Raw genomic sequence first — 25810 nt, forward strand, 5'->3', positions numbered from 1 at the left:
GTCTTAAAGCTGCATAACCACAATGTCTACTTTTGTTGTCACATGCCATCTTCCCTGTATGTCTCTGTATCACGTGGCTATCTTCTTATAGGGACACCAGTCACATAGGGGTCCACGCCACTACAGTGCGCCCTCATATTATTGCAATGACCTTATTTCCAAGTGAAGTCACATTCTGAAGTACTGGGCGGTTAGGACTTTAACATATATTTTTTGGGGGACTCAGTTCAACCCGTAACACCTTTATGTAAAATCTAAGGGTTGTAAATATTGGTGCAAATTGTTTATAGTACACTCTGTGGGCCAAATAAAATATATCTGTGGACCGAATTTGGACACATGGATAAGTGGTTATTTATACGATCTCATTTAATCTTCATAGCAACCCTGTGAGACTGGTGTTATTTTTTTTTCATTTTAAAGTTACAGGAAGTATATAGATATAAAATTTAGAAATGAGTCAAAGAGGTAAAGTAATTGACAAGGCTGACCTTCAGCCTCAAGTCTCGGGCTCCAAGGCCGAAGCTCGTGCCACCAAGTGAAGTTGAATGAGATACAAATCTCTATGCACTGACATTAGAAACTCGGGAAAGGGAAGTGGTTCAGCAGAACTTGGTTATTTTTAAATATATATATTTTATTATGGAAGTAGTATAACCACATTGTAGACTATCTGGGAGACAAGGGGTCCATCACAGCAGTACCTCCCCAGTGCAATCAATGTTGGCATTTTAAGGCAATCTCTGCTCCCCCCATCCTCATTCTGCTTCCATTTTTTTAAATAATGTAACTGTAGGGCTTCCCTGGTGGCGCAGTGGTTGAGAGTCCGCCTGCCGATGCAGGGGACACGGGTTCGTGCCCTGGTCCGGGAGGATCCCACGTGCCACGGAGCGGCTGGGCCCGTGAGCCATGGCCGCTGAGCCTGCGTGTCCGGAGCCTTGCTCCGCAATGGGAGAGGCCACAACAGTGAGAGGCCCATATACCGCAAAAAAAAATAAATAAATAATGTAACTGTAATTGTAGAATACACTTTTGCACCCTGGGTTTTTACTTACTACTATACTATAAAGCATTTATCCATGTTATGATGCTGTCATCATAAATGTGAATGTTCATGGCTACATAATCCATGGAGTGGATGGGCTATAGATTTGTTTACTGTCCTGTGTCTGCCGGGCATGTTTGCTTCCAGCTCCTCACGGTTGTGAATAATGCTGCAATAAATGTGTCTATGCTTAGCAGACCACTCTTCACGGGCCAGTTCTGCTGGATTCCCTGAGTGCTGAACATCTCATTGGGTGACCACCCTTTCCGTCTTCCTGGACTTCCTTCTTCTGTAAATGTCGCCACAGCGAACTCTTTTTGTCCAGAAAACTGTGTCCATAGTCTGGATCGTTCCCGTGGGTAGATTCCCAGAAGTCAAAACGTGGGTCAGAGGGTGTGAAGGCTTCAGTCAAGAACATTCGCCCCCAGCCCCCCACCCCTGCTTTATAGAAGGGTTGCGTCATTTTGCACAGTTGCCAGTAACGTACACCAATGCCATTTTCACCACAGGACATATGTTTAAAAAGCAACAATCTAAAGGTGTTCAGTTTGTTGCATGAACTGGATGTGCTGCGGCCTCATATATCCCAGAAAGGTTTTCAGGAAACCCACTTTGGAGCCGTAACTATATTTTTCAAACCTTATCAGAATGCCTGGAATAAGAGAAGATTATGTTTCCCCTTTTCCTGTTTCTGAATGTGTCTATGGGAAGGAACTTTACAGAGGCCTAGAATGGGCTTGGGATTTGCTAGGCTTGCATGTACAGCCGGCAAGGAGGGCAGCACCTGTGTCCTGCTCACCACGTCCTGGTCACTGCCTGGCACAGAGTGGGTGGCCCTAAATAGTTGTTGACTCAATAAACAAATTGCTTTTACTGGAATGATACATTTGCCTGACACTGGGTCTTCTCAGGATGGGGATGTTTGGTCACTGTAATTGCAATAGTTTTATGCCACTGGAAGGTGGAGTTTGGGAACTTCTGTGGGCAATTTCCTGACCTGATTCAGGGTCTTTCCCACTTATGACCCACCAGCATCTTTCTTTTTCTCAAGATTCAGTGTACAGCTGTTTCCCTTATGCTACTACTCAATCCCAGCTTGTCCGGGGCTGGATGGGATGTTATCTGGGTCCATCGGGGACCCGGTTAGGTTTTTAATTCCGCAGGGCTGCCTCTCAAGCTGGGCAACTTCCCTTCCTCCTCTCCACAGGCCGCAGGGATTCAGTACTTTCTTTTCTCTCCTTAAATGCCTCCATCGCACTCTGTCCCTTATGCATCCACGCACTTTACCACTTTGTCCAGGTCCTTGCATGACACAGTGTCATGGTGAGCGCATTGAAGTTTCCAGAATTTTCTGGAAGTCTGACAGCCATCCCTGCTCTCTGGCTGTTGCAAGCCTCCCTGGACTCTGCAGTTCCCCCGAAGGGGCTCCTCTAATTCCACACCCACAGCCCAGCTGCTGCAGAAGTGCTGAGGGCAGAGCAGTGATGCCAGCCCTCATCTTCCAGGGGGCCATCCTGTCCCCGAGGGCTGCTGACCTGTCTCATGGGTCTTCTGGGGACAAGACTGGTGTTGGCTGTCCCTGCCCGGGGACCCTGCTAGTTCAGCCCCAGGTGGAGGTTGCAGGAGAACAACCCTGAGCGGTTCCTCGGGCCCTGGCCAGGGAGGGGGACTTGCTCTGCAGAAGGTCTGATCAGGGCCTAACTGGAATCAGAGCCCCGCCATGGAGTGGCGGGTGGTAGGGGGTCAGCTCGTGCGGCCTGGCAGCGGAGAGCTGTGTCTTAGGAGAGAGCTGGGCGTGTGAAGAATGGCTAAAATTAGTACAGTTTGCTCACGCACCTTGAAAGGGGGGCTGGGATCTTGGATGAGGCTCAGAAACCGTAGCCTGGAACAGCGTGGGGCTCACACCGGCTCCTAGCTGTGTGGCCTTGAACTCTGGGAACCTCGGTTTCCTGGTTCTTACAATGAACATCACACCCATGAGATTAAATGTAGCTCCTGGCTCCATGCCTGTTGTGTCATCAGGGATCAATAAATTATAGTTTCTGTTTCTCCCTTCATCTTAAATCAGTAGCTTTCTTTTGGAGGGCCTTTTAGATGCAAGTTCCCAGGCCCTGCCCCTCCCCTCCCCCCCACTCTAATTCACGTCACCATCTTTTAGATAGAGACAGTCTCAGGTAGCGGTGAGGTGACATCTCGATGCCCTGTAGACAGCAGCCATCCTTTGAGGGGAGGTTGGGAAACATCAAAGTACCACCTGAGAATAGACCCTTCCTTGGGTTCAAGCATCTGTTCTGTGGTCCCCTCTCCCAAATGGACCAGGGGTCTGCTGTCACCAGGACCCAGTTCACACCTGGGGAGCAGCTTCTGATACGTCACTTCTGGTCAGTGGCTCCTGCATCCATTCTGATAGGACACCTAGGGCCTATCCAAACTTGACCTTGTGCCTCCAAGGCCAAGCCTGCGGCCTTGTGGAGGGAAGGACCAGGGTCCCAGCAGCTGCTCTGGCACAGAAGCCAGGGTGCCGTACCTTAGCCTAGCTGGATGCCAGGCACTTTCCATCACGTGGATACATTTCCCATTTTTAAGTAGCCAAAGGAATCTTTTTTCCCCTTTCTGGTTGTTTCCACTTGACTTTGTTCCTGTACAGCCCTTCCCCATGGCTCTGTCATCAGCCTTTGAGTGTGGAGAGGGCTGGATCCTGCCTCGTTCGTCCAGTTATGAGCAGCTCCCAGCACAGCACCCGGCCCACACAGTGGGGCTCGATCACATTGACTAAGTGAGCTATACTTCCTTTCAGTCCTGCTGGTCTGTGAGGCTCCCCGCGTGGCAACGTGCAGCCGACGGCTTTCGCTGGGTGTTTCATTCCCTGGACGGGACAAAGGCTTGTCCCTTCCAGGCTGGGCAGCACCCCTGTCACCCGACCTGGGGCAGCATTGCAGGTTGCTGGGCAATGGAGGGAGGAGAAAAAGCAGAGCTGGGGGCCTGACCTGGCTGCAGAGCCTGCCCAGGGCACCTCATCCCGCATAGCAACGCCCATGGGGACATCCAGGCCATACCCGAAGACTTTGGAATAGATAGGAGGTGATGGTGGTTCTAGGCAATGTATTCTAGCAGGGCAGGAAACCCCAACACGGGGAGTGAGCATGGGGGTGAGCCTCAGTCTTCGGAGAGGAGCCAGCTGAAAGGCGGGTCTGCAGCTCCTGGCCTCCTGTCTGGTGTTAGGAGGGGATCCCAGACCCAGTGCTGAGGCGCTTGAGGCAAAGCTCCCTGATTCCAGACCCTCCTCTCTAGGCCTCTGCTTCCTCACCTGTCTCCACCATCTTCCTTTGGGCCCTCATCTGCTGTCCTCGGGTTATTGCCACAGCTCCCTGGCTGCTCCCCTGCTTCCAGCATCTTCCTCTCCCGAGAGCTGTTCAGAACGATCTTTTTATGGCACAAGTCTGACCCTGCCACCTTCTTCTTAGAAACCCTCCCCTGGTTCCCCATTTCTTCTGGGACCTGGTCCCGCTTGCCTCCTGCCCAAGGCCTATGGTGGCTCGTGTCCTCAGTGGGCTAGGTGCTGAAGGCCAAGGTGGTGCAGCTCTCAGCCCTTCCCCTCCCCCCATCTCTCTCGCCATTGCTCCATCATCCGTGGGGCATCTGCCTTGGGCACAGCACAGCGTCAGGTGATGGGTGCAGAGGGGTGCCTCCGCTCTGGAGGAACTTGCAGCAAAGGTGGGTCTAAGTAGGTCCAGGAGGTTGGACATGTGTCATGGACATGTGTCATGGTGTCCACAGAGCCAGGAATCTGCTTGCAAGGCATAGGTTGTCTTTCATTTTTCTTGAGGGTTCAGGTGTAGAGCAGCTCAGAGAGAAATCGGTCTTTAGGCTTATCGCAGAACTCCGCAGTTTGCAGATGACTTGATTTCTAGGATTATCTCCCTCTTCCCCATTAGCCAAGATTTTTTCTGTTGCTAGTGTCAAAAACTCAAAGTCATTTAAACAAAGAAAAAAATTTGTATAACTGAGAAGTTTAGAGTGGTTTCAGGCATGGCTGGATCCAGATGCTCACACGATATTGCCAGGTACCTGTCTCTCTCCATCTTTCAAATGTACTTTCCTCTGGACTGGCCTCTTTCTCAAGCAGGCTCTCCCATGTGGTGGCCCAAACAGCTTTAGCAGCTTCAGGCTGGCATTATACCTGTCAAGCAACCTTTGTGGTCAGAGGGTGTCTCTCCTTAGTGGTTCCAGCAAAAGTCCCAGAGCTGGTGCTCCTTAGCTCAGCCTGGTCACAGGCCCATGCCTGAACCAGTCCCAACTCTGCCTGGGTGGCAGCTCATTTGGAAGGATGACTTAAAGACTTAGCACTAAGTTGCGTAGTATGACATGGTTACGTAGCTCATATCATGGCTACTCTGAAAGGAGGAGAGTATCAAACATTATTGGAGTTAAAATATATATGAACTTGGCTATGTATATTTTTTCTTTTGTGAAATAATGTTGCTTTACTACCTTTTAATGTTGCTTTACTACCTTTCAAATTACAGAAGTTTTACTTTTTAATGGTAAAATATGCCCTTTTTAAAACCCTCTATTAGGAGGGTTTTTTTCTTTTGATCTTACGCTTAGAGAAGCTTCTGCAAGAAACACAAGGCCCTCGTAGGTGCCACACGGGTGGGAAACTGAAGACCTCTCTAGTTGCAGTTTTTCTGTTGGATGATGGTTTCTTTCGGTTCGTATAAATGATAAAAACAAATACTTAACAGAAGAATTGCTGCGAACCCATGAGTTTAACTAGTCCGGGGCGTGTACAGGGTGGACGGGGATCAATAGAGAAATTTCCCAAGCCTCCCCGTTTTGGACTCTGGTCATGAAGAAGCCTCTCTCAGCTTCATGGTTGCTAGCGCTGTTCCCGGGGGCCCTTGTGATCATCCAGGGACCCGGGCCCATGGAATGGCCCCGACAGCAGGGTGGCTCAGGGAACCTGAGGTCTGGGAGGAAAGCCCCGAGAGAATAAGCCAGCCTGGAGGCCGTCCTCTGTGACTGACACGCCCAGGCCCGGCCCCTGAAAACCAGCTCCTCTCAGCCCACAGATCTGCCCCAGAGCTGGCATCTCTTTTAATAAAGGTGCATCTTCCGGAGTATCTTCATTCTCAGAGCTCTGCAGCAGAGAAGGAAGACAGTGGGCTTGTGTGGTCGAGGGAAGGAGAATGCTCTGGGGAAGAATCGGTGCTTCCTCCTAGGACTTGAGAGAGACCTAGAAATTGATGGCAATGATATGGCTTTCGGCTCCCTCGACACACACGGCTAGTGGGTCCTGCAGCCCCTCCCCGCCATGGAGTATATCCTCTTTGTGCTGTACTTCTCCTTTTTCCTCTGTCTCTGCACCCTGGTGTGCCTGTACTTTTCTGGCTGCCAGGAGATGACCTATAAGCATGACGGTGAGTGGCCAGCTTTGGGGGATTGGTTGTGGCCATGTGAAAGTAAGTGGCTATGATCGGGGAGCTCCTTCCTGTGACCATGATTGTTGGGAATGACACAGATGAGGAGAGAGGAGGCTGAGAGAGGCTGGAGTCAGTTGAGGGGTTGTTTATTTGGGGGTGCCTCCCCTTTTCCTCTCCATCCCATGTGATCTGTTAAGAATGAGCGTCTATTCAGCATGTAAATGGAGAAGAAATGTTTATTTTTCTGTCATTTTTTGCCCAAACTGCATTTCAAGCATTTGGATTAGTTAGTAAAAAGGTGTCAGCAAGGCAAGACTTTGGTGGTAAAGAAAATAGAAGTCTGGAGGAGTGCGCCCCTTTTATACAGAAAATGCACTTGGAATGGGCAAAGATGGAAATTTTATGCTCCTGAAGTGTCTTTTCATAAGAAATTCCCAGAGAATTTTTGAACAATGGAGGCTCCAAAAAATCGATGATTTCTTTCATGCTTGACTTTTTAAAAGCCCATTATGAGCCGAGCATTTGAGGAAACAGTATTTGCAGGTGATTTTCCTCTCATTCCTTGGAGGCTGGTGTGGTATTCTGTGTATAGGAAAATGCAGTGGAAGGCAGCGTTGCTTAGTCTCCAAGAAGACAGCCACCAGATTTTCACTTGAAACATTAAAATGTCTTTTTCTATCTTGTTGTTTTATTAATAAAGGCATAAATATACATAGTACATTCTGGCTTCCCATATAATACAGTCACTTAAAAAAACTAACCCTCAGAGGAAACAAACTAACCTCACCCATAAGTTATACAAGGTGGGGGGCAGGTCATAGTCAGCTCACTGCTGCCCTGGAAATTGTCTGTGCTGTGTGTTTGCGGATTCGTCTCCTTTCTGATTATGGGGGTATAATTTGAATGTCCTTTTGTGTTTGATCCCCACTCTCAGAGCCGCTTCCTCCTTCCCTCACTGCAGCATGCGTCCTAGGGTTCTTGGCCTCTGGGCCCACATGATACTTCGGGGGCTCCACTTGAGTCTGGGCAGGTCTGCTTTAAATGCGCGGCTGCGGCGTCTGTAGTTAATACACTGTATTAGGGCTCAGTAATTGAGTACTTAACTCGCAGTCCCGCAAGTTTTCAAAAAGCAGGTTGTCCTAGGTAATGGAACACTGAGTCATCACCTCCCAGCATGGCCCACGACGCCTGCAGTGAGTGACCACCACTCAGCATTGCGTCCTGGTCGTGCGGAGACTGTGAGCTTGCTGTTTCCTGGGGCTCCATCGGTGTGCCAGGCAGGGCCCTCCCCGCATCACGGCTCGCTGCCACTCAGCACAACAGGCCTGTCCCCAGAGGCCTAGCAATTAGCAGTGTTGACAAGAAATGAGGTCAACTGAGTGGCTGCCCAGAAAAATAAGGAGCCTGAGGCTCGGGTGAGCTGCGTGTGCGCAGAGGAGCTGAGCGCCATAAATGCTTCCGCCATCAGATGTCATAGCCACAGCTCCCTGGAGATGGAACATCTGGAACATCGTTGACACTTGAACTCAGGTGGGGTTTCTCAACCCAGGGGCAGGGGGGATTTGAGTGTAGGATTGTCTCCTCCAACCTCCACTCAGAAAGGAGCCTAATAGGGCCTCACATTCCTACCTGGTGGACTCACCTGGGGTGCACAGTCAGGTGGAGGCCCAGCTGATGCTGGCTGTATGAATGAGGGAAGGGAGGTCACGTGCAAACCCGACACTATTTGTGGGTAAACAGGTTTGTTTGGCGTTGAGTTCATTGCAAATACTCATTGAACAACCGATATTTCTTGAGTGTGTCAGGTCCTGGGCTACAGTGGGGAAGAGAAGAGCCCAAATCCTTGCTCTCATGGAGCAAAATCCCTGTCCTCATAGGGCCTATATTCTAGAGGAGAAAGACAGCTAATAGACACATAAGCAAAATATGTCTTATGTTAGGTAGCAATGAGCACTATGGAGAAAAATAAAGGAAGGAGAACAGAGGTTGAGGTGGGGATAGGTTAGTCAGGACTTTGATGTGGTGGTCAGGGAGGTCTTTTTTAATGTTACATTTGTGCAAAGACTTGAGGGAAGGGAGGGAGAGAGCCTTGTGCATTCTGGTGAAAAGCATCTAGGCAGTGCAAAGGCCCTGTGGCAGGCATGTGGAAGGTGCAGGGGTGTGCTTGGCAGTGTGGCTGGAGCCCAGTGGTGAAGGGCATGAGGCCAGAGCAGAGTAGGAGGCAGGTCCTGCAGGGCCTGTGGACTGCAGTGTGGATTGACTTTTACGGAGGTATGGTACAGAGCCGGTGGGCTTTGAGCAAAGGACCAACGCGACCTGACTCTTGTTTCAAAATAGTTCATCTGACCACCAGGGTTTGGGACAAGGGCAGGAGCCGGAAGGACAGTAGGAGGCAGTTTTTTAAATTTCACTGAGAGACGATGGTGGCTTGAGCCAGGAGGGAGGCGCTGGTTCCTGGAGGATTGGATTCCGGGCTGAAGATGGAGCCAACAGGATTTCTCCCAGAGGCGTGGAACATGGGGGGCGGGGCGGGGCGGGGAACCTAGGTTTTTGGCCTGAGGAACTAAAAGTATGGAGCTGCCGGTGACAAGCACATTAGACTGTGGGAACAGTTGGTTTGGGGGTGCCCACTAGCCACCCATAGAGCTGTTGAGATTATTTGGGAGTTCACGGGGCAGTACCTGCCCCTCCTTATTAAATAAACAAAAAGGAGCGCAGGGTGAAAGCAGTTTGCAGAAACACGAATGCCAAATGCAAAACCATTGTGGGTGACAGCGGTGGTCAGGTGCCTCCAGCACAGCCTCTTGAGAGACACTAACCACACGAGATGACAAAGGAGCCCCTTCTTCTCCCTTCCCGATTCTGAATTATTTCCTAATCACGTTATTGATTGTGGTACCAACCACATTTTTCTTACATCTGGGCACATGAGATTGTACACAAGCATTAGCTCCAACAGAGTGGGAGGCGCCCTGCGCATGTGGGGAGCGCCCTGACCCCTCCCTCTGTGTGTTGCGGGGGGCGGGTGGGGGGGCGGGCGGGGAGGGGGATCTGGGAGGAGCCGGTTCAGATGAACGGGTAGGAGCCTGGGCTTGGCTCTGGATTTAGTTATAGTTCTTTCTTCATGGTCAAGAGTATTCATTGATTGTAAAAACAAATGAAAATCCTTCTTTGAGGCTATTTTGGGGAAGAAAAGCGCCAGTGTTTCTGGACAAGGGATGTTGATCTGGTGATTGTGAGTTGACATCTGCAGCCCCAGGGGACAGAAGCTCTTTGTGGTAGCGACCAGGCCTGGTTTTGGTCTAGTTGTAGCCCCCAGGCCCGACCTAGTGTCTGACCCATAGAAGGCGCTCAGTCAGGTGTTTGCTGAATGAATGAATGAATGAATGAGTGAGTGAAGCCCCATCTCCTGTGATATTTGGGGTGGGAGAAGTGCTGGGCAGGGTAACCGGGAGGCCAGCACACAGAGCATTTAAAATTGCCTCTGAATCTGAAGATTGGGTGTATGTGGGTCTGTTACGCTCTTCCTTCTCATTTTGTAAGTGTTCCAAGTTTTCCATGACAGACGGTTAAACTAAAATTGCCTCACGGGGAACGTCTGGTGAGGACCTGGGGCCCACACTTGTCCAGCTGGAGTCCCAGGGTCCACCCGTGGACAGTCTGCCTCACCACCTTCCCCTGAGCCTGGTCTAGAACACCACGTCTCACGTGGCTCCCCTCCCCTCCCCTCCTCAGTACAGCAAGGATGCTGCTCACTTGTGCTGCCCTGGGCGTGGTGCTTGGTGACCTCACTTTGTGCCCACAGGTGAGGGGGGGTCCCATGTCTGTCCGATGGAGAAAGTAGCTGGCGCTCAGAAGGGCCAAGGGGCTGACTTGCAAAAGGTCATCAGCTCATGCGCCTGGAGCCAGGGCTGGGCCAGCACGCTCTGCGGCAGCCCTCCACCCTCTGACCACCTTTGGCGCCCCCTTTCTCCCCCAGCCAACCCCAGACAGACCCTACGACCCACCTCCTGGGATGCCCCGTTGGCCCAGATGCCCATCGTAGCCCCCTCTGCCCCGGGGAAGACGGGATGGAGGATCCAGGTGATTCTGAGTCCCCTCCTCATGTCATGCAAATTGCCTTTTACAGAAGCATGTTGTGGAGACATTTTTTGGATTTGACGAGGAGTCTGTGGACTCGGAAACATTGTCAGAGACGTCCTGCAACACAGACAGGACGGACAGGGCTCCGGCCACGCCCGAGGAGGACTTGGACGACGTAAGCGGACCTCACCCTGGGGATGCTTGTACGGCGCCTCCCGCCTCTGGCCGCTGCAGGCATTGCTCCCTCACTGTGAGGCACGAACCCTGCAGGACCTGTGTGATCACAGTCCAGCGTCCAGGAAAGGTGGTCCCCACTTTCACAGGTTCCGAGAATGGTGATGGGGGCGCTGGCAGCACGTGGGGGCCCCTTCCTTCCCCAGCACGGCTTTCACACAGGAGATCCTTGGCCACTGCGTTGTTGCTTACCCTTTGTCATTGAAACTGCTGAGTGGCGGTCTGTTCCTCGTCCCCCTGTGCTCACACACGCACATGCGTGCACACGCACACAGACACACACACCACCCATGTATATGAAGATGGCATATCATTGTAGGAGAGGATCCAAGCAGCACTGAGAAGGGTAGAGAGCAGAGTGAAAGCCACCTGGATCCTCTCATCGTGGCTCAGCGCCCTCACGCTTTCCTGACTCTCCATCTGTGCACGCCCGCGTCCGTGACCGTGGCTCTGGTGAGCTGGAGCCACAAGGGAGGGAAGAGCAGCTTCACTCTCCCCCACCTCCCCCACCTGGTGGGATTCACTCAGGAAACCCCATGAAACATGATCACGTCAGACACATGCTTTTTCATTTGCTCTTTTCACCAAGAATGGGTAACAGGCATCTTTCGACACCAAACACTGTGTTGCACATCACCCTCTGTCACGAGCAGATCCTCATGCATCTGCACGTGCATCTAACCTAACAGGCCCCGATGAGAGGCGTTACACGGATTCCAGTTTCTCACAACTGCGGCGATGCTCTTTGAGTGGTTGTTTCCTTAGGAGAAACTCCCAGAATGAGGAGGGCTCCTCGTGCTGGGTGGGAGGGGCGCCCTTTACAACGTAGATGCTCACCGTGCAGTCGTGCAGTCGGGGCGGCTCACCCTTGCTCGCCTGCACGTGACTGAGTGATTCCCGGGGTTCAGGGAGCTCCTGGGAAGGGCGCTGACGGCAGAGAAGGCATCTTGTCCCCGAGCCCTTCACTCCAGAGTTCCAGTTAGGTCCTGGCAGTGACCGGGTCATTATGTAACTGTTGGCAGCAGTCGTGAGATCTGGACATGCGCTTTGCCTGACTTGACCCTGGCATCGCAGTTCACGTCAAGTCACGCACTTCCTTGTGCTTTTCTTTTCCATGACGTTAAGACTACAACCCGAGAAGAGGCTGACCTGAGGTTCTGCCAGCTGACCAGGGAGTACCAGGCCCTGCAGCGAGCCTACGCCCTCCTTCAGGAGCAGGTGGGGGGGACGCTGGACGCCGAGCGAGAGGCCCGGGTAGGTGCGGCGGGCGGGGCGGCGAGCGTCTGGGCAGAGGCCGGGTGGCTCGTGCCCTTTCCGGCATCGGGATTCCATAGGGGTGCTGAGCGAGGATGGGGACGCCTAACAGCTTCCGCCGTGGCAACATTCCAGTGTTTAGCAAACCGGACGGGGACTATCTGCCCATCCTCAGTGTGACAGTGGAACTCGCAGGAGAAACGCTGCCGTCGCACACGTGTCATGTGCGCCGTCCATTGGCAAGAACGGTTTCAGAATTTAAGACTCAGTGATGAAATCAGGCTCACTGTTAAACAGACTTCCCTCTCTCCTGGCTGAGGAGCCCTCAAGCCTGTCCATAAGGAGCCCAGGCAGAGACGGTCGGGGTGTCCCAGCCCACACGGCGCTCTGCTGGACACCCAGGTCTGGGCCACGCCAGCCCTCGTTCTGGGCTGAGCTCTGCCTTGTAGTAATGTCCACTCACTGGCCATCACCCCGCCTTCAGGAGTCACACAGACCAGGGTCTGCTGGCCCTTCCTTCGGAAGGCGAGGGGGACTCCCAGGGAGCACACCCGCTGGGGCCAACGTTTCACCCCAGCACATCCCCGTTTCATTCCCACAACAGCCCCGTGAGATGGGAGGTGGCGAGTGAGGCTGGGGGAAGGAAGCTTCTAGTGCTACAATAGCGTTCCACCTGTCACCGATAGATTGGAGGAGGTATACTGCTGGAAGTGGTTTGGGCTGAATCGTGGTTTTCATTAAAAATTTCATCTACTTGCAGCATTTAAAAGTCAGGAGATTTCACATAGAAATCCCAATTCCTGGCTTCTCTCGAGGGCTCAGAACACCTGGCAGAACGGGGCTTCCCGTTCCACATAGTCCCATTTGGCCGCAACCACTGGGTGGCACTCCCTGTGAGATGGGACATGTGCCTCTGGTTTGCCACAGTCCCCACCACTCCCTATTACCCCACACCCAGTTGGCTTCCTTCTTTATAGTAGCTGCCTGGTCCTTGGGGTATTTTGGAATTCAGCCCTTGTTCTAGGTGGCAAAGGCCCACAAGACGGGCTAAGCAATCATGAAAGTGTTGCTGGCATTCGTGATGCAGCCACTGCACTTGGTCAGCTGGGCTGGGACCTGACGTGAGTGAAGAATCTGGCCCCTTCTCCAGTCTGCAGACTTATTTCTAAACTGAGGCGGTAGCACTGACAGCCTCTCAAGACGTTGCAGTTCTTACACACGTCACACCTGTAGGTGACAGAGGAACCAAGCAGGCCAGTTTGCACGTGTGCTCCTAAAAAAGGACCCGTTTCTTAGGACTGGATCCTGCAGCCTGGTCCTTTCCACTCTCCTGTCACCATCGAGGGTGACATGCTCACTTCCTGGTCTTTTTCATTTCAGACTCGGGAACAGCTCCAAGCTGATCTGCTGAGGTGTCAGGCCAAAATCGAAGATCTGGAGAAGTTACTGGTTGAGAAGGGACAGGTGAGCAGAAACGGTCATGTGTTCTGTGGCTGTTTACATTTCTGTTCCCTTGGTGGTGTCCCTGGGGCCTTGGTGCCAAGGGGACTATTCTGTGGATCTGCATTGTTCACTGCGGAGACAAGAGAAAAAAACACTAGCCGAGACCAGGCGAGAATATCCCAGCTCACGTGCCTCTTTCCCGAGTTTTTAAAAATCAGACACGTTATGAGATCTTGACTTGGCTTTTTCTTTGTTTGTTTGTCAAATGCACAAGAATAGGAGACAATTCCAAAAGGAAAGTGGTCACCAAAATCTTTTCTGACTTGAATCTGGAAGAAAAGCTGGCATTGCCTATGAGGATTCAGTTGTGGAAAAGAACTGGTACCTGCAGCTAGCTCTGAGTGATGGCAGGCAGAGGCGGCCTCGGGATTCCATGCGGTGACTGCCACATAAAGACCTGGGCCCCGAGCTTCTCAGATTAAAGTCACCTCCGTTTGCGCTTTCTCTGAATTTGGTTAGGCGTGAATTCTCTGAATTTGAAGTCATTGCATATGTTGACAGCAGGACACAGTCGAGAGGCAAAACCTGGGCCCAGACCCATCCCCTGGGGTGGGGGGACCCTGAGGGGCTCTGGGTGGAGGTCCAGCCTCTCAGAGGGTAGCATCTAAAAGCAACATGAACCCAGGGGTCAGTACGGGTGGGCCATGCTCTCCACGTCAGAACTCTCTGTGGAAAGAGATAACCGGGACTTCTCAGTGGCTTACCACGAGGTTTCTGTCCTGCTTGACGCGCTGCATGTCCTCCTGTAGGCAGAGGGTCTCCGCTCCATGTGGTCACTCAGGGATCCAGCACTGGAGGCAGCGCCATCTTGCACTGGCCTATCCCTAGCACATCCTCCTCGACAGGGGCCAGGAGAGGCTGTTCAGTGCCTCAGCCTGAACAGGCACACTTCCTGCCTCTTGTGAGGGTGCCAGGGAGTGTGTGGGCAGGTGGAGTGTGTGGTGGCACCACTGCCCCAACCCCAGGGCAGGAGGTGACCTGAGGAGGTCTGGCATGGGCTACTAGAGGCCCTACGGTGGGACACAGGGAGTGGGGAGGTGGGTGTAAGGGAAGGGGTTGTAAGAGGCTCCAGGAGGGTTGACGGGGGCTCAGGAAGAGCTACGGAGCAGATGGCTTAGAACTAAGTCTGGTGTCCAGTCAGTGGGATGAGGGCTCAGGTTGTGACTGACATTCAAATGGAGGCAGCTGGCTAGTAACCGGAACTCAAGCCTGCACAGAGCAGTTCACTGTGGCGGCATTTATGCAGGACTGACCGGGCACAGGGTAGCAGCCAGCCCTTGGGAGCTGGTCATGTAACCATGGTCCAGAATCCTCTGCGGAGGCAGGTGCACACGCTGCAGCAAACCCACCACATGCCAGCCCCACCACTGACCTGTTGCACAGCCTTGGGCAAGTTACGTGGTCTCTTGTGCCTCAGGTTCCTCATCTTTAAAATGGGGCTAATAATAGTACTTAACACATAGGGGAGGGGGAGACTCAGCAGCAGCTGGGTGGAGTCCAGGTGAGAGATGAAGCTGTTTTCAGACTCCTGTCCTAACCGGCCGTTGACCTCAGCTTCCCTCTTCCAGGCTGAGCTCACAGATTGTAACTTACCCGACCACAGTCTACGAATAAGTTAACCTCCTACCTGAGGGTGCTAGGCCCTGTTTGTGGGCCCACTCTGCCCTCAGTTCCTACTAAATGAAGAGGCCAGTTTGGGACAGAGCACATGGCCGTTCATTTGGTGAGCACTTACCAGAGCCCTTGCCCTGCGCCAGGCTCTGGGCTTGGTGTGTGGGATAATGTATCAGTTAGCTATCGCCGCCTAACAAATCACCCCCAAACTTAGTTGTTTACAATAACAAAAATTTTATTTGGCTACAGTTTTATGGGTCAGCAGTTTGGGTTGGGCTCAGCTGGTGGTTCTGCTGCTGGTCTCACCTGGGGTCATTCTAGAGGCTTCATTGTTGGTAGATCGATTGGGGATAGATGGCCCCAGTGGCCTCTCTGTCCTGTCTTTGCATTGGTGCCAGCTGTTGGCCAGATTCTTATGGTCTCTCATCCTTAAGGAAGCTACCCTGGCTCCTTTACCTGGTGGTCTGGGGGCAGGAAGAAAAGGCAGGCCCCAAAGCACAAGTACATGCCACACCTCTGCCTGTGTCACATTCACTAATATCCCAGTCACCAAAGCACGCTGCAGGCACACCCAGCCTCGAGGTTGCAGGAAGAGATGCATCTCTCCATGGAAGGAGCTGCAGAGTCACGTTGCAAAGGGGCACTGGGATGGAAGGGACATTGTCAACAACCTTCCACAGGAAAAAAGATGAATGGAACTGGCTCTGTCCTCACAGGGACTCAGCCTCGTGGGACCTACACGTGTGTCAACCCAGGGATGGCGCAAGGTGATAATGTTGGGTAGAAGGAAGGGAGGAAGAAAGTTCCCTCGTGTACTCCTTCATCCATCCCCTGGCGTTTATTGAGCACCAGCTGTGTGCCAAGCACCGTGCTAGGCACTCAGGATGCTGGTGTAAAGACAGACTTAGCGCCTTGTGCTCCTGGAACTTTCCTGGACAAGACTTGTCCAGGCAAAGAGACTTGGTTAGGGCGTCACGGGCAGAGGGTCTAGGATGAGCAGAAATGTGTTACTGTAATGACTCCAGGTGTGTTGAGTGTGGGCAGACCCTTGGGGTGCGGCCTGGGCGCTGGCCTGCGGGCCTCAGAGAACAAGCCAGGGGAGGGTCTGTTGGGGCCGCTCAGTCGCCGTACAGGTGCTTTTCTGTCAGTGATACAGACGCGCTCCCTGTGCTTTAAGGAACGTGAGAGGTGGAGGAGGGATGCGCCACAGACCCGCTGGTTCTCTTTTTCAGGTTTTGAGGGGTGATGCGATCGTTCTAACTGCTGTCCTTTTCTCTGACGTTTCCATAGAAAGTTTCATACGAAGTGACCTTTCCCACTGCCACTTTATTTGTTATTTAACTGTCTGTTTGCGTCAATGAGTGTGAACATATTTAGTACTTTTCCTTAGGATTCCAAATGGGTGGAAGAGAAGCAGCTGCTGATCAGGACAAACCAAGACCTGCTGGAAAAGGTATGTGTGCCGCAGACACCCTGACGCCTCCGCAGGGGTCACCCTGACGCCTCCGCAGGGGTCGTGGTGTGTGCCGCAGACACCCTGACGCCTCCGCAGGGGTCACCCTGACGCCTCCGCAGGGGTCGTGGTGTGTGCCGCAGACACCCTGACGCCTCCGCAGGGGTCACCCTGACGCCTCCGCAGGGGTCGTGGTGTGTGCCGCAGACACCCTGACGCCTCCGCAGGGGGTCACCCTGACGCCTCCGCAGGGGTCGTGGTGTGTGCCGCAGACACCCTGACGCCTCCGCAGGGGGTCACCCTGACGCCTCCGCAGGGGGTCACCCTGATGCCTCCACAGGGGGTCACGGAGCCCCATGGGCTTCAGAGGCCTGCTCTGGCCGCGGGGCTCTGACCCGCGCCCCTCCCGGGGGCCCCCGGCCTCTGGTCCTGGTTCTGTCCTCTGGGGCGGGGTCCACAGAACTGGGTTAGAGCACGCTGCAGGCATGACTGGGGCTGCCCATTCTTCTGATGCTGGGCTTCCAGGCCACCTCTGCCATTGCCTTGGGTTCCAGACCTCCTCCCCCGCCTGCTCCCCGTGCATGGGCCTGAGGCACTGGTTGGCAAGCAGGCCCTCGGCGGTCATAGTCCAATTCATGGACCGGAGGCCGTGGCGCTGGCAGAGCTGAGCCTGGCCTTCCCTCTCTGGTCATGGAACTTTCTGGTCAAGGAACTTGCCAGAGCTCTCTCAAGGAGTCAGCTTGGCGAGTAGATCTATAGCTTCAGGACAAGACTTTAGCTTTATTTTTTTCTTATTTGTGAACGATTAGTGCTTTTTTTTTTTTTTGAGTAAATTTACTGAGTCATGCAACCATCCCCACAATGCCATTTTTATCTTTTAAAAAATTTTTTGGCTGTGCTGCACGGCATGCAGGATCTTAGTTCCCCAACCAGGGATCAAACCCGTGCCCCCTGTAGTGGAAGTGTGGAGTCTTAACCACTGGACCGCCAGGGAAGTCCCGCCACCATGCAATTTTTAGAACTTTTTCAGCCTCCCGTAAAGATCCCTCGTGCTCATTTGTAGTCTCTCCCCATCTCTCACCCTGCAGTCCCTGGCAACCTACTTTCTGTCCCGATAGATTTGCTTGTTCTGCACCTCCCGTACTAGTGGAATTGGACCTGGGTTAGGCCGTAGCTTCTAAGCATCCTAGAATGCCCCAACTGTATGAGCCCAGCCTTGCCCCTTTGGGTGGGGGGCCGCGGCCCTGTCCCAGCCCTGCACTGGCCCGCTGTGTGGCCATCCATTGTCCCATGTCTCTCCACAGCATCTGGGGCATTGGGACAGGACTGGTCATTGTCCTGCGAGGCAGCCCCGTGCGTTGGGAGAGATTTTGTATCCTTGGTCCTGCTCGCTATATTAGGAGACACTGAAAGTTCTCACAGTGTTTCCAAATTTCTCCCGGGGGTGGGGCGGTACCACCCCAGTAGACAGGAGGGAGTAAAGGTGACCGTGACCCACCGGGGCCCTCGTTTCCATGCACTGTCTTAGTCTCACCGCAGGCAGCCTAGTGGGGGGGGGGGGCTGCTGTTTGCCTCTAAGGTACCGACAGCTACGTAGCTGGCCCAGGGTCTCCCAGGGGGGTTGGGACCCAGGCCATCCCCCTCCCAGACTGTGCTTTGGGGAGATCTGCTACCATTCGGGCTCCCCATAGGAGCACTCTGGGGAGTACAGGGTGCCTTCCTGCCGGACTCTGGGTGGGCTGACTGGGGGGCTGGGTCGGAAGGAACTCAGACAAGCTCGGGGATCACTGTTGCTTCCCCCACGACTGACCTTGGGGACGGGACTTAATCGCTTCATGCCTCAGTTTCCCCACCATTCGTGTATTCAGCAAACATCTGGCCCCCGTGCCGGGCCAGGCTCGGGGCCGCAGGGGCGCAGCGGGCGCGGCCTCCGTCTGTGCCATCGCCAGCTCCCGGAGCAGAAAAGGCCTTCCTCACCCACCCGCTGAAAGCCGCCCCTTCCCACCCGCCCCCTGCGGACAGCCCCTGTGTCCTCAGGCCCACACCGAGGGGGTCTGTGATCGAGGGACACGTTCTCATGGCCCCTGGTGAGAGACAGTGGCTCTCCCACCCGTTAACCCACAGGTATTTCTGCTCCAGATTTACAGGCTGGAAATGGAAGAGAACCAGCTGAAGAACGAAATGCAAGACGCGAAGGATCAGAACGAGCTGTTAGAGTTCAGAGTGCTAGAGCTCGAAGTAAGAGACTCTATCTGTTGTAAACTCTCAAACGGAGCAGACATTCTCTTTGAGCCCAAACTGAAATTCATGTAAAGTCCCAGATGTTTCCAAGCATGTGTAAGGGGACGTGTGACACTTGCTTTCTTTTCTTTTTTTTTTAAATCTGTATGTTCAGAATAATTTCACTGCCTTAATATGTTCTGGAGAGAATGCTCACCGAAGTCTTTGGACATGTACCAGAGCTAATATATTTATTGCCTACGGCTTGTTTTTGCACTTAATAAAATAATTTGTTTTTGCAATATTTTGCCTTTTTTATTTGTGTTTCATTTCCATAACTACTTCCTTCTTGCATGCATAGTCACCTGGTATGCATTCTGCAAACCCGGACAGAAGCACTGTTGCAATTAATAACACACCTTTTTAAGTGACCTTGCATGCATGAATCTCACCTTTTGAGAGAGCGGGGTCTGACCTGGCCTGCAGCTGACTCTATAATGTGTTTACTGCTAGTTTGGCCCATTTTCTATTTGCCAAGGTAAACACAAGGTAAGTAAACAGGGTAAAAGGAGGTATTTGCATAGGCGGTTGAGAAAGCTTGTAACGTTCCAACTCCTTGATGCAGTGAATACAGACATGGCAAGCAGTATTGGACTAACACAATTGTTGTTTGTAACTCAAACGGCAACTCAGAATGACTCTTTAGCGTGAAGGGAGATTGAATGTTGTTCGCAGGTAGAAATCTTGTCCCAAATCTTCAGTGACTTCCCACATACACGGAGTTGGACCCAGTGTGAGGGATATTGATGGGATTATTGCTTCCTACTTGCCTTGCCTCGGGTGTGTTACTGTATTGCCTTGCTACCACTTCATACTCCTTTTTTGTTTGTTTCCATTTCAAAATCATCGACCTGTGAGACATCACCTGAGTTTGTGACTGGTTTTCTCTAAGCATCTGTGGTGACACGGCTCTGCTGTCCCTCCGCTGAAGCCTTTGCATGTCCAGAACCCTCAGTAAAAGCGAGCTCCTTGGCAATGTTGGTGTTTCTCTGATTTTGTTTTCTCCTCCCGGCCTCAGTTAAAATTCTGCTTGCACTGGAACTTCCCATCTTGTTCTTTGTTGTGCTGACATGGACCGTGGCCTGAATATCTCAGAACCAAGTGTTGCCGTGTGACTCAGCTCTTGCTTGGACCTGAACTGAGTCCTTCCTTCGTTCATGCAGCAGAAGTAGAAGTTAGGAAAGGTCATGGTTAATACTACTGCCACTGTTAGAAAACCTTTCACGTCTCTTTGTGTCTTTCTCATGCGAATTCCATAAGCATCGGTCGCTTTACTAGAACTTTCTTTGAGTGTCTCCACCATCCTTTGGAGCCATTGGAAACCAGTCTTTTGCCTTTTGTTCATATAAAACATGAGCTTTCTTTTGTCACCTTTTCTGTGGAGACCCCATTTAAGTAAGCATTACAGGTCGGAAAGGCATCTGTGGCACGGAACCATTGTGAATTGTGGTGTTCTTGTCTAATAAGGTTTTCTATCTAAACCGATTCAAACCAGGTTAGGCAGAGTGGGGCTTGGTGGAAATTAATTGAATTAATTTCTCTCCTTTAGAGCATCTGCTTAAGACCTGCCATCAGGTGCTCATCTTGGCTACATTTCTTAGTTGAAGGGCTAAAGAAGCCCATTGGTTCGTAGCTAGGTTCTGCAGGCATGGTCCAAGGCAAGCTTACTTACCGTAATTTTGAGAAAATAAAAGCAGTTTGATTTCAAGGTATCATCTGGGAAAGGTCTTCTCTGCTGGCTGACCTGTCCATTGCTCAGGGTTTAAAGGCAGCTCTGTGTAGAAAACACATTTGAGACCAGAGTACTATTCTGCTGCTGTATTTTATTTCTGTAAGTAATTGGGCTTCTCCTGTCCTTTTTAAAAACTTGTCACTTTACACATGATTAATGTACTGCTTCTGGGAAAATGCTTGCTTTCCTTCCTGAGTAGTTAAGATTTGACTATTAATCTAAGGCAGAGGTAGAATGATCATTGCAGTGTTAGTGCGGTTCAAAAACAAATTGTGAACAAAGTCAGCAGATTATATTGAAAACGATGTGAAGCCAGGGTCAGGGTCCTGGCCCTGCCACTCACGCATGTGGGACCTCGGGGGGTCTCTGCCTCCCCAGCCTCCTTCTCTTTCTCCACAAAACGGAAGCAGTCGTGGCTGCCTCGTGGGGTTGTGTGAGGATGAAATGAGATAACGATGATTTCTGTGGAAATTTCACGCGCTTGTTCTTCCCGAGTATTTCATGATGATAGTGTGACTTCCTGAGCTTCCATCAGCAGGTTAACTCAGGACACTCTGCTAACCACTTCCTCCCAGCTGATTAGATTAAGAAGTAACCCCCGTGTCCACAGGAGATCCACTGTGGTGCAGACAGGACACAGTCTCCATCAAGATTGTAGCCTGAATGCGTGCTTTCTAGTAACACCTTTGCCAACTGGAATTCGTTGGTTTTTGCTGAGTAACGTGGGAAAATGGCAAGTGGTAAATAATCCAATAAAGTTCTGTTTTTAAACCAAATCTTTTCCCCAGGAGAGAGAGCGGAGGTCGCCAGCATTTAACCTCCAAATCAGCACCTTCCCCGAGAACAACAGCAGCGCCCTCCAGCTGTTCTGTCACCAGGAAGGAGTTAAGGTAGCGTGCCTGGGGGGTGCCCCCGCTCTACTACGGCCACAGCCTGCTCAAACGCTAGGCTCTGCTGGAAAGGGGATCGTGTGCCGGTGCCAGGGGTAGAAATGATTTTAACAAGATACCCCCGTCCCTCCACTATATTTTGAAAGTCAGAGTTCATTATTCCAGCGGGTCACCAAATGTTACTCTACTTGTACTCATGTTAAAAGAGCAGAGCCTTGGGATGCAGCCTTGAAGGTAACAGCTTGGCTACTTCCCAGCTCTGGCCTGTAACCTCTCTGACCCTCAGTCTCTTCATCTAGGAGAGCTGAGTGGCAACACCCACACCGTGAAGTGGGTGTGACAGTTAAATTAGATAGTGAACATGAAGGGCTCAGTGCAGTGCCCAGAGCGTGCTGAGTATTCTAGAGACAGTAGCTGTGGTCGTTCTAGCAGCTCAGTGTTTGCCGTGACCCTGGAGTCCCGCTAGGCCCGCGGGCACAGAGGGGTCCTTCTGACCCACAGGATTCCGTGAGCCTTTCTAGAAAGCGGTGTTTGTGCCGGCGTAAAACTCAGCCAGTACGCAGCAGTTACCAGTCCTCCCTCCCTCCCTGAAGGAACTGCTAAGAGTAACTCTCTGCCCGGCCTTAGGCTCTAAGAGACGAGAAAGGGAGAGGTGTCTTATCGAGGACTGAGGGCTGAGGCCCTAGAGGTTGGTGTGCATGGTCTTTGTAGCTCACACAAAATGAACGTTGGACATCTTTTCCAGGATGTGAATATTTCTGAACTTATGAAGAAATTAGATATCCTTGGCGATAACGGGGTAACTATGAGCGATCGGTTTCCGGTTTCGTGTTCTTGTTTTGATTCGGGTGTACTCTGTGTGGCTTTTGTTTCGTTTCGTTTTAATTTCTTCCTAATTTAAGAGATCTACTAAGTACAATGTAAGGCTTTTGTATGGCCACATTCCTGCGTGGGTGGCTGGGTCCACATCCATCAGAAGTGGGGTTCTGAAGTTAGACCGTCCTGATAGCCCGTGAGTGATGAGGGGGGAGAAAGCCTAAAAATGAATGTCCAGGAAGAAAGTGGAATCAGTCGAGGTTTCTGAAATCAGAAAGTGAGACTTCTGCCTTCTTAAAAGATCAGCTTGAGCAAGGCCCTGTTTCTAAAAGGCTCAGTGCCACTACATGAGACATTCCCACCCCGAGGGCCAGTCCTCAGATATGTCACATCTGGTCCCGTCAGTGAGTGGGGCTGACCCTGGGGAGGCCGCTGTCAGCGTTGTGTAGGGCTGACTGTCTGCACGTGATGTGAGATCAGTGTAAAATGCCCTTGCCCATTTTTGTGTTTTAGAATTTGAGAAATGAAGAACAGGTTGCAATAATCCAGGCTGGAACTGTGCTTGCCCTGTGTGAAAAGGTAGAGCCCAGCGGCATTTCTGTCCATACACCGTGTCTGAGCTTCCCGGCACCATACAAGAAACTGTACATTGACGTCTCGCTTTGTTCTGGAAGCATGGTTCTGGTCCGTCTGTGTCTGCATGCGCACGTGCATGCCTTTTTGTTTTCTGATTAACGTCACTCATACTTACGGTAGAAAACTTAGAGACCGTGGAAGGAAATCAAAACCCCCTTCAAGGAAACCATCTGCGACAGTTGGGCTATTTCCTTCCAGTTTTTTCCCACGCCCTTTTAAAAAACTTGGTCAGGATCATACTTGAGTTTTTAATCCTGCTTCATAAGCTTCCACCATGAGAATGAACGGCCCTGCATCATTCCACCTATAGCCACACGCTCGGTACTGATTCTTTCGCTGTTAAGGTATTGAGGGCGTTTCTGCTCTTTTTTCTATTTACCATCATGCAGCGATGAGCGTCTTTACCCATAAGTTTCTATCTACATATTAAAACACTTCTACAGGATAGAGTCTAGAAGTGGAATCACTGGGCTGATGGGTAAGAGAGTTTTTAAGAGCTTTCATGCTGTCAAATGTTTTCCAGAAAAGTGGTACCAATTCCCCTCTACCTGAGTGTTACCGCTGCCGGTTTCTTGTTCAACAAGGCATATATCACCACTAAGAACTCTGCTGATAGGATAGGCAGAAATTATATGATGTCATTATTTTAATTTTCATTTATTTGAGTGCTAGTGATAATGGATTTTTGTGTATTATCCATTTTCTTCTTTCTTGTGAATCGTAATTACATTCCATTGCCCTTGTCTGTTACTTATTCATTCATACATTAATTCAATCATGCATTCATCTGTTCACTTACTTAATACGTATTTGGTCATAACTATGGTTTTTCTTACCGACTTATCTATGTGCTTTACATACTAAATATAATAACTTACTGCCGTATTTATTAAAAATATATCCTGGTTTGCCTTTTCCATTAATTTAGGGTGTTTTAGGCATATCCAACTTGTTAATGTAGTCTGGTCTATAGATCTTTTTCTTTGAAAGCACATGAGTTAAACTTTAAAGTGCTACTTATATCTTGATGAAGTCTTCGTGATCTTAATCAGGATTCCTTCCAGAATCTTTGGAAGGGCATTTAAAATATAGTTTTCTTCCCTGAGCACCTGTCCCTCCTTCCCCGAGTACAGGGCACTAGACGTTGGTAACAGACTTATGGCAAACCCTTGCTGAGGTCACACAGGTGGTTAAGTGGCGATGCCCACATCACTGCTACTGTCACCTGGCTGAGTCTGTGTCCTCAGGTGGGTCGGGAGATGAGGATGACTCATACCTGGCTGGCTGGTGGCCCCTCAGATACAGGTGATGGTAAGTGTGCATTAGTAAACATCCCTCTCACCAGGAGAGCCAAATGCGACAGTGTAACCTCCAGGGGGTCACGCAGAGAGCCCAGCAGACACTTCCAGTTTATTCCTCGTTCACGCCAACGTTCACTGAGAACGAGCCTCCCAGCGCCCAGCGCCCAGCACGCCCGGAGGACATGGCGATGCCAGACCCAGGCCTCCTTCCTTATCCCCCGGAGGCCCCTCCTGGGCTGGCTCTTAGCCCCCCGCAACCCGCCAACTGCAGGGGCTGCTGCAGGCCAGCGCCTTCATCCCTCTGAGCCACGAGCCTTGCAGAGTTAGTGTCAGGACTCCGGGACACGGCCCTTCTAAATGGGACGGAGCCTCGCTGCCGAGCACCTGGGGCAAGGCTGGGGACTGAGAGGTATTTGAGCGATGGTTGTGGTCAGCGAGCAAAGAGCAGCGACTGCCAGGGACTCGGGGTGGGGCTGGGGCAGTGGGCCTGGGGAGGGGGCTCTCCCTCTCTGCTGCCCCCAGAGACTCCTGGAGGGGGACAGACTGTCGGGAATCCCCAGCCCTCTGCCAGTTACCAAGTTCTCCCGCCCCGGGCCCTTCCCGACACTCTCCTCCCCACACCAGGTTCCAGACCCACGGCCTTGGCCCCAGCTCAGGCTTTCAGGGCTCCTCTTCTTCTCCACAACTGTGCAAGGCTAGCAACACGGGTCCCTGGACACAGAGGACACGGGGCCTGCCTGGCATGCGGCTGCTGTCTGCTTTCACCCTGTCGCCCACCCCGTGCCCACATGTACCAGCCCCTGCCGGCTGCTGCCTGTCTGCCAATGACCACAGAGCCCTGCCAAGCTGGCTGGCTGGCGCTACGCTCTGCACCCTAAAGGCAGAGAGCTGTGCCGGCTGCCCTGGCCTGCCAGCTCCTCCCGAAATCCCACAAGGGTGGTGGCAGGAGAGGCGGTGCCCGGCGCTGGCCTTTAGAGGCCCGACTCTGGACCAGGTGAGAGGGGCCCAGTTCCCCATTTGGGACAGTCTGTGGGGACTGGACTTAGACTGGTGTTGCCTCATATCCTCAGGGACACTAGCTCTGCCGCGTGTCTGTGATTGAAGGCCCAGTGTTTGGGAGGTGCTGTGTCTCCCCCGTGGAGAGAACTCGGTGCTGAGTGCACCCCCGGAAGAAAAGTGGGTCAACGGGACTCCCCTGGGAGGACCTACAGGACAGCCAGGGTGTCCGACTGTCCGGTTTCCCCAGGATGCATGGGACTTTCAGTGCCAAAATGGGGACAGTTCCAGGCAAACGGGGGCGAGTTGGTCACCCCGGGGCTGATGGGTGCGAAGAAAATCTCGCAGTGGGGCTCAGAGGCCCCTGCGATGTCCTCAGTCAACCCCCCTCAACCAAGTTATACCTCATTTAAAAAATTGCGAGTCAGTACTGGTATCTGACTGGCGGTACTGAGGTCCACTTCCATTTTCTACTTAGGAGCACAAGGCTCCTTTGATAGCCTGTGAGCGAAGTGCGACTCAAACTAGTTCGCATGTCCCTTGGCATTCT

The 25810-nt window shown here is 52.0% G+C and overlaps 1 protein-coding gene across 4 annotated transcripts in view; it reads left to right on the plus strand.

The window, feature by feature from the left end:
• Nucleotides 1–25810, plus strand: part of JAKMIP1 (janus kinase and microtubule interacting protein 1) — a gene marked incomplete at both ends in the record, with an annotated part of 70885 nt that overhangs the window by 24710 nt on the left and 20365 nt on the right. For 2 of the 4 annotated variants that reach the window (XM_082838643.1, XM_082838644.1), the window contains 8 exons: nt 10598–10726; nt 11911–12039; nt 13420–13503; nt 16547–16609; nt 18749–18847; nt 21410–21511; nt 22257–22310; nt 22841–22906. In XM_082838643.1, the coding sequence (XP_082694769.1) occupies nt 10598–10726; nt 11911–12039; nt 13420–13503; nt 16547–16609; nt 18749–18847; nt 21410–21511; nt 22257–22310; nt 22841–22906 (726 nt within the window). Of the gene's footprint in view, nt 1–10597; nt 10727–11910; nt 12040–13419; nt 13504–16546; nt 16610–18748; nt 18923–21409; nt 21512–22256; nt 22311–22840; nt 22907–25810 lie in introns of those variants that run through there. The other 2 variants (XM_082838645.1, XM_082838646.1) reach the window with 1 other exon arrangement.

The sequence above is a fragment of the Leucopleurus acutus genome (genome assembly GCF_964270905.1).
Source record: "Leucopleurus acutus genome assembly, chromosome: 4".
NCBI lineage: Eukaryota > Metazoa > Chordata > Mammalia > Artiodactyla > Delphinidae > Leucopleurus > Leucopleurus acutus.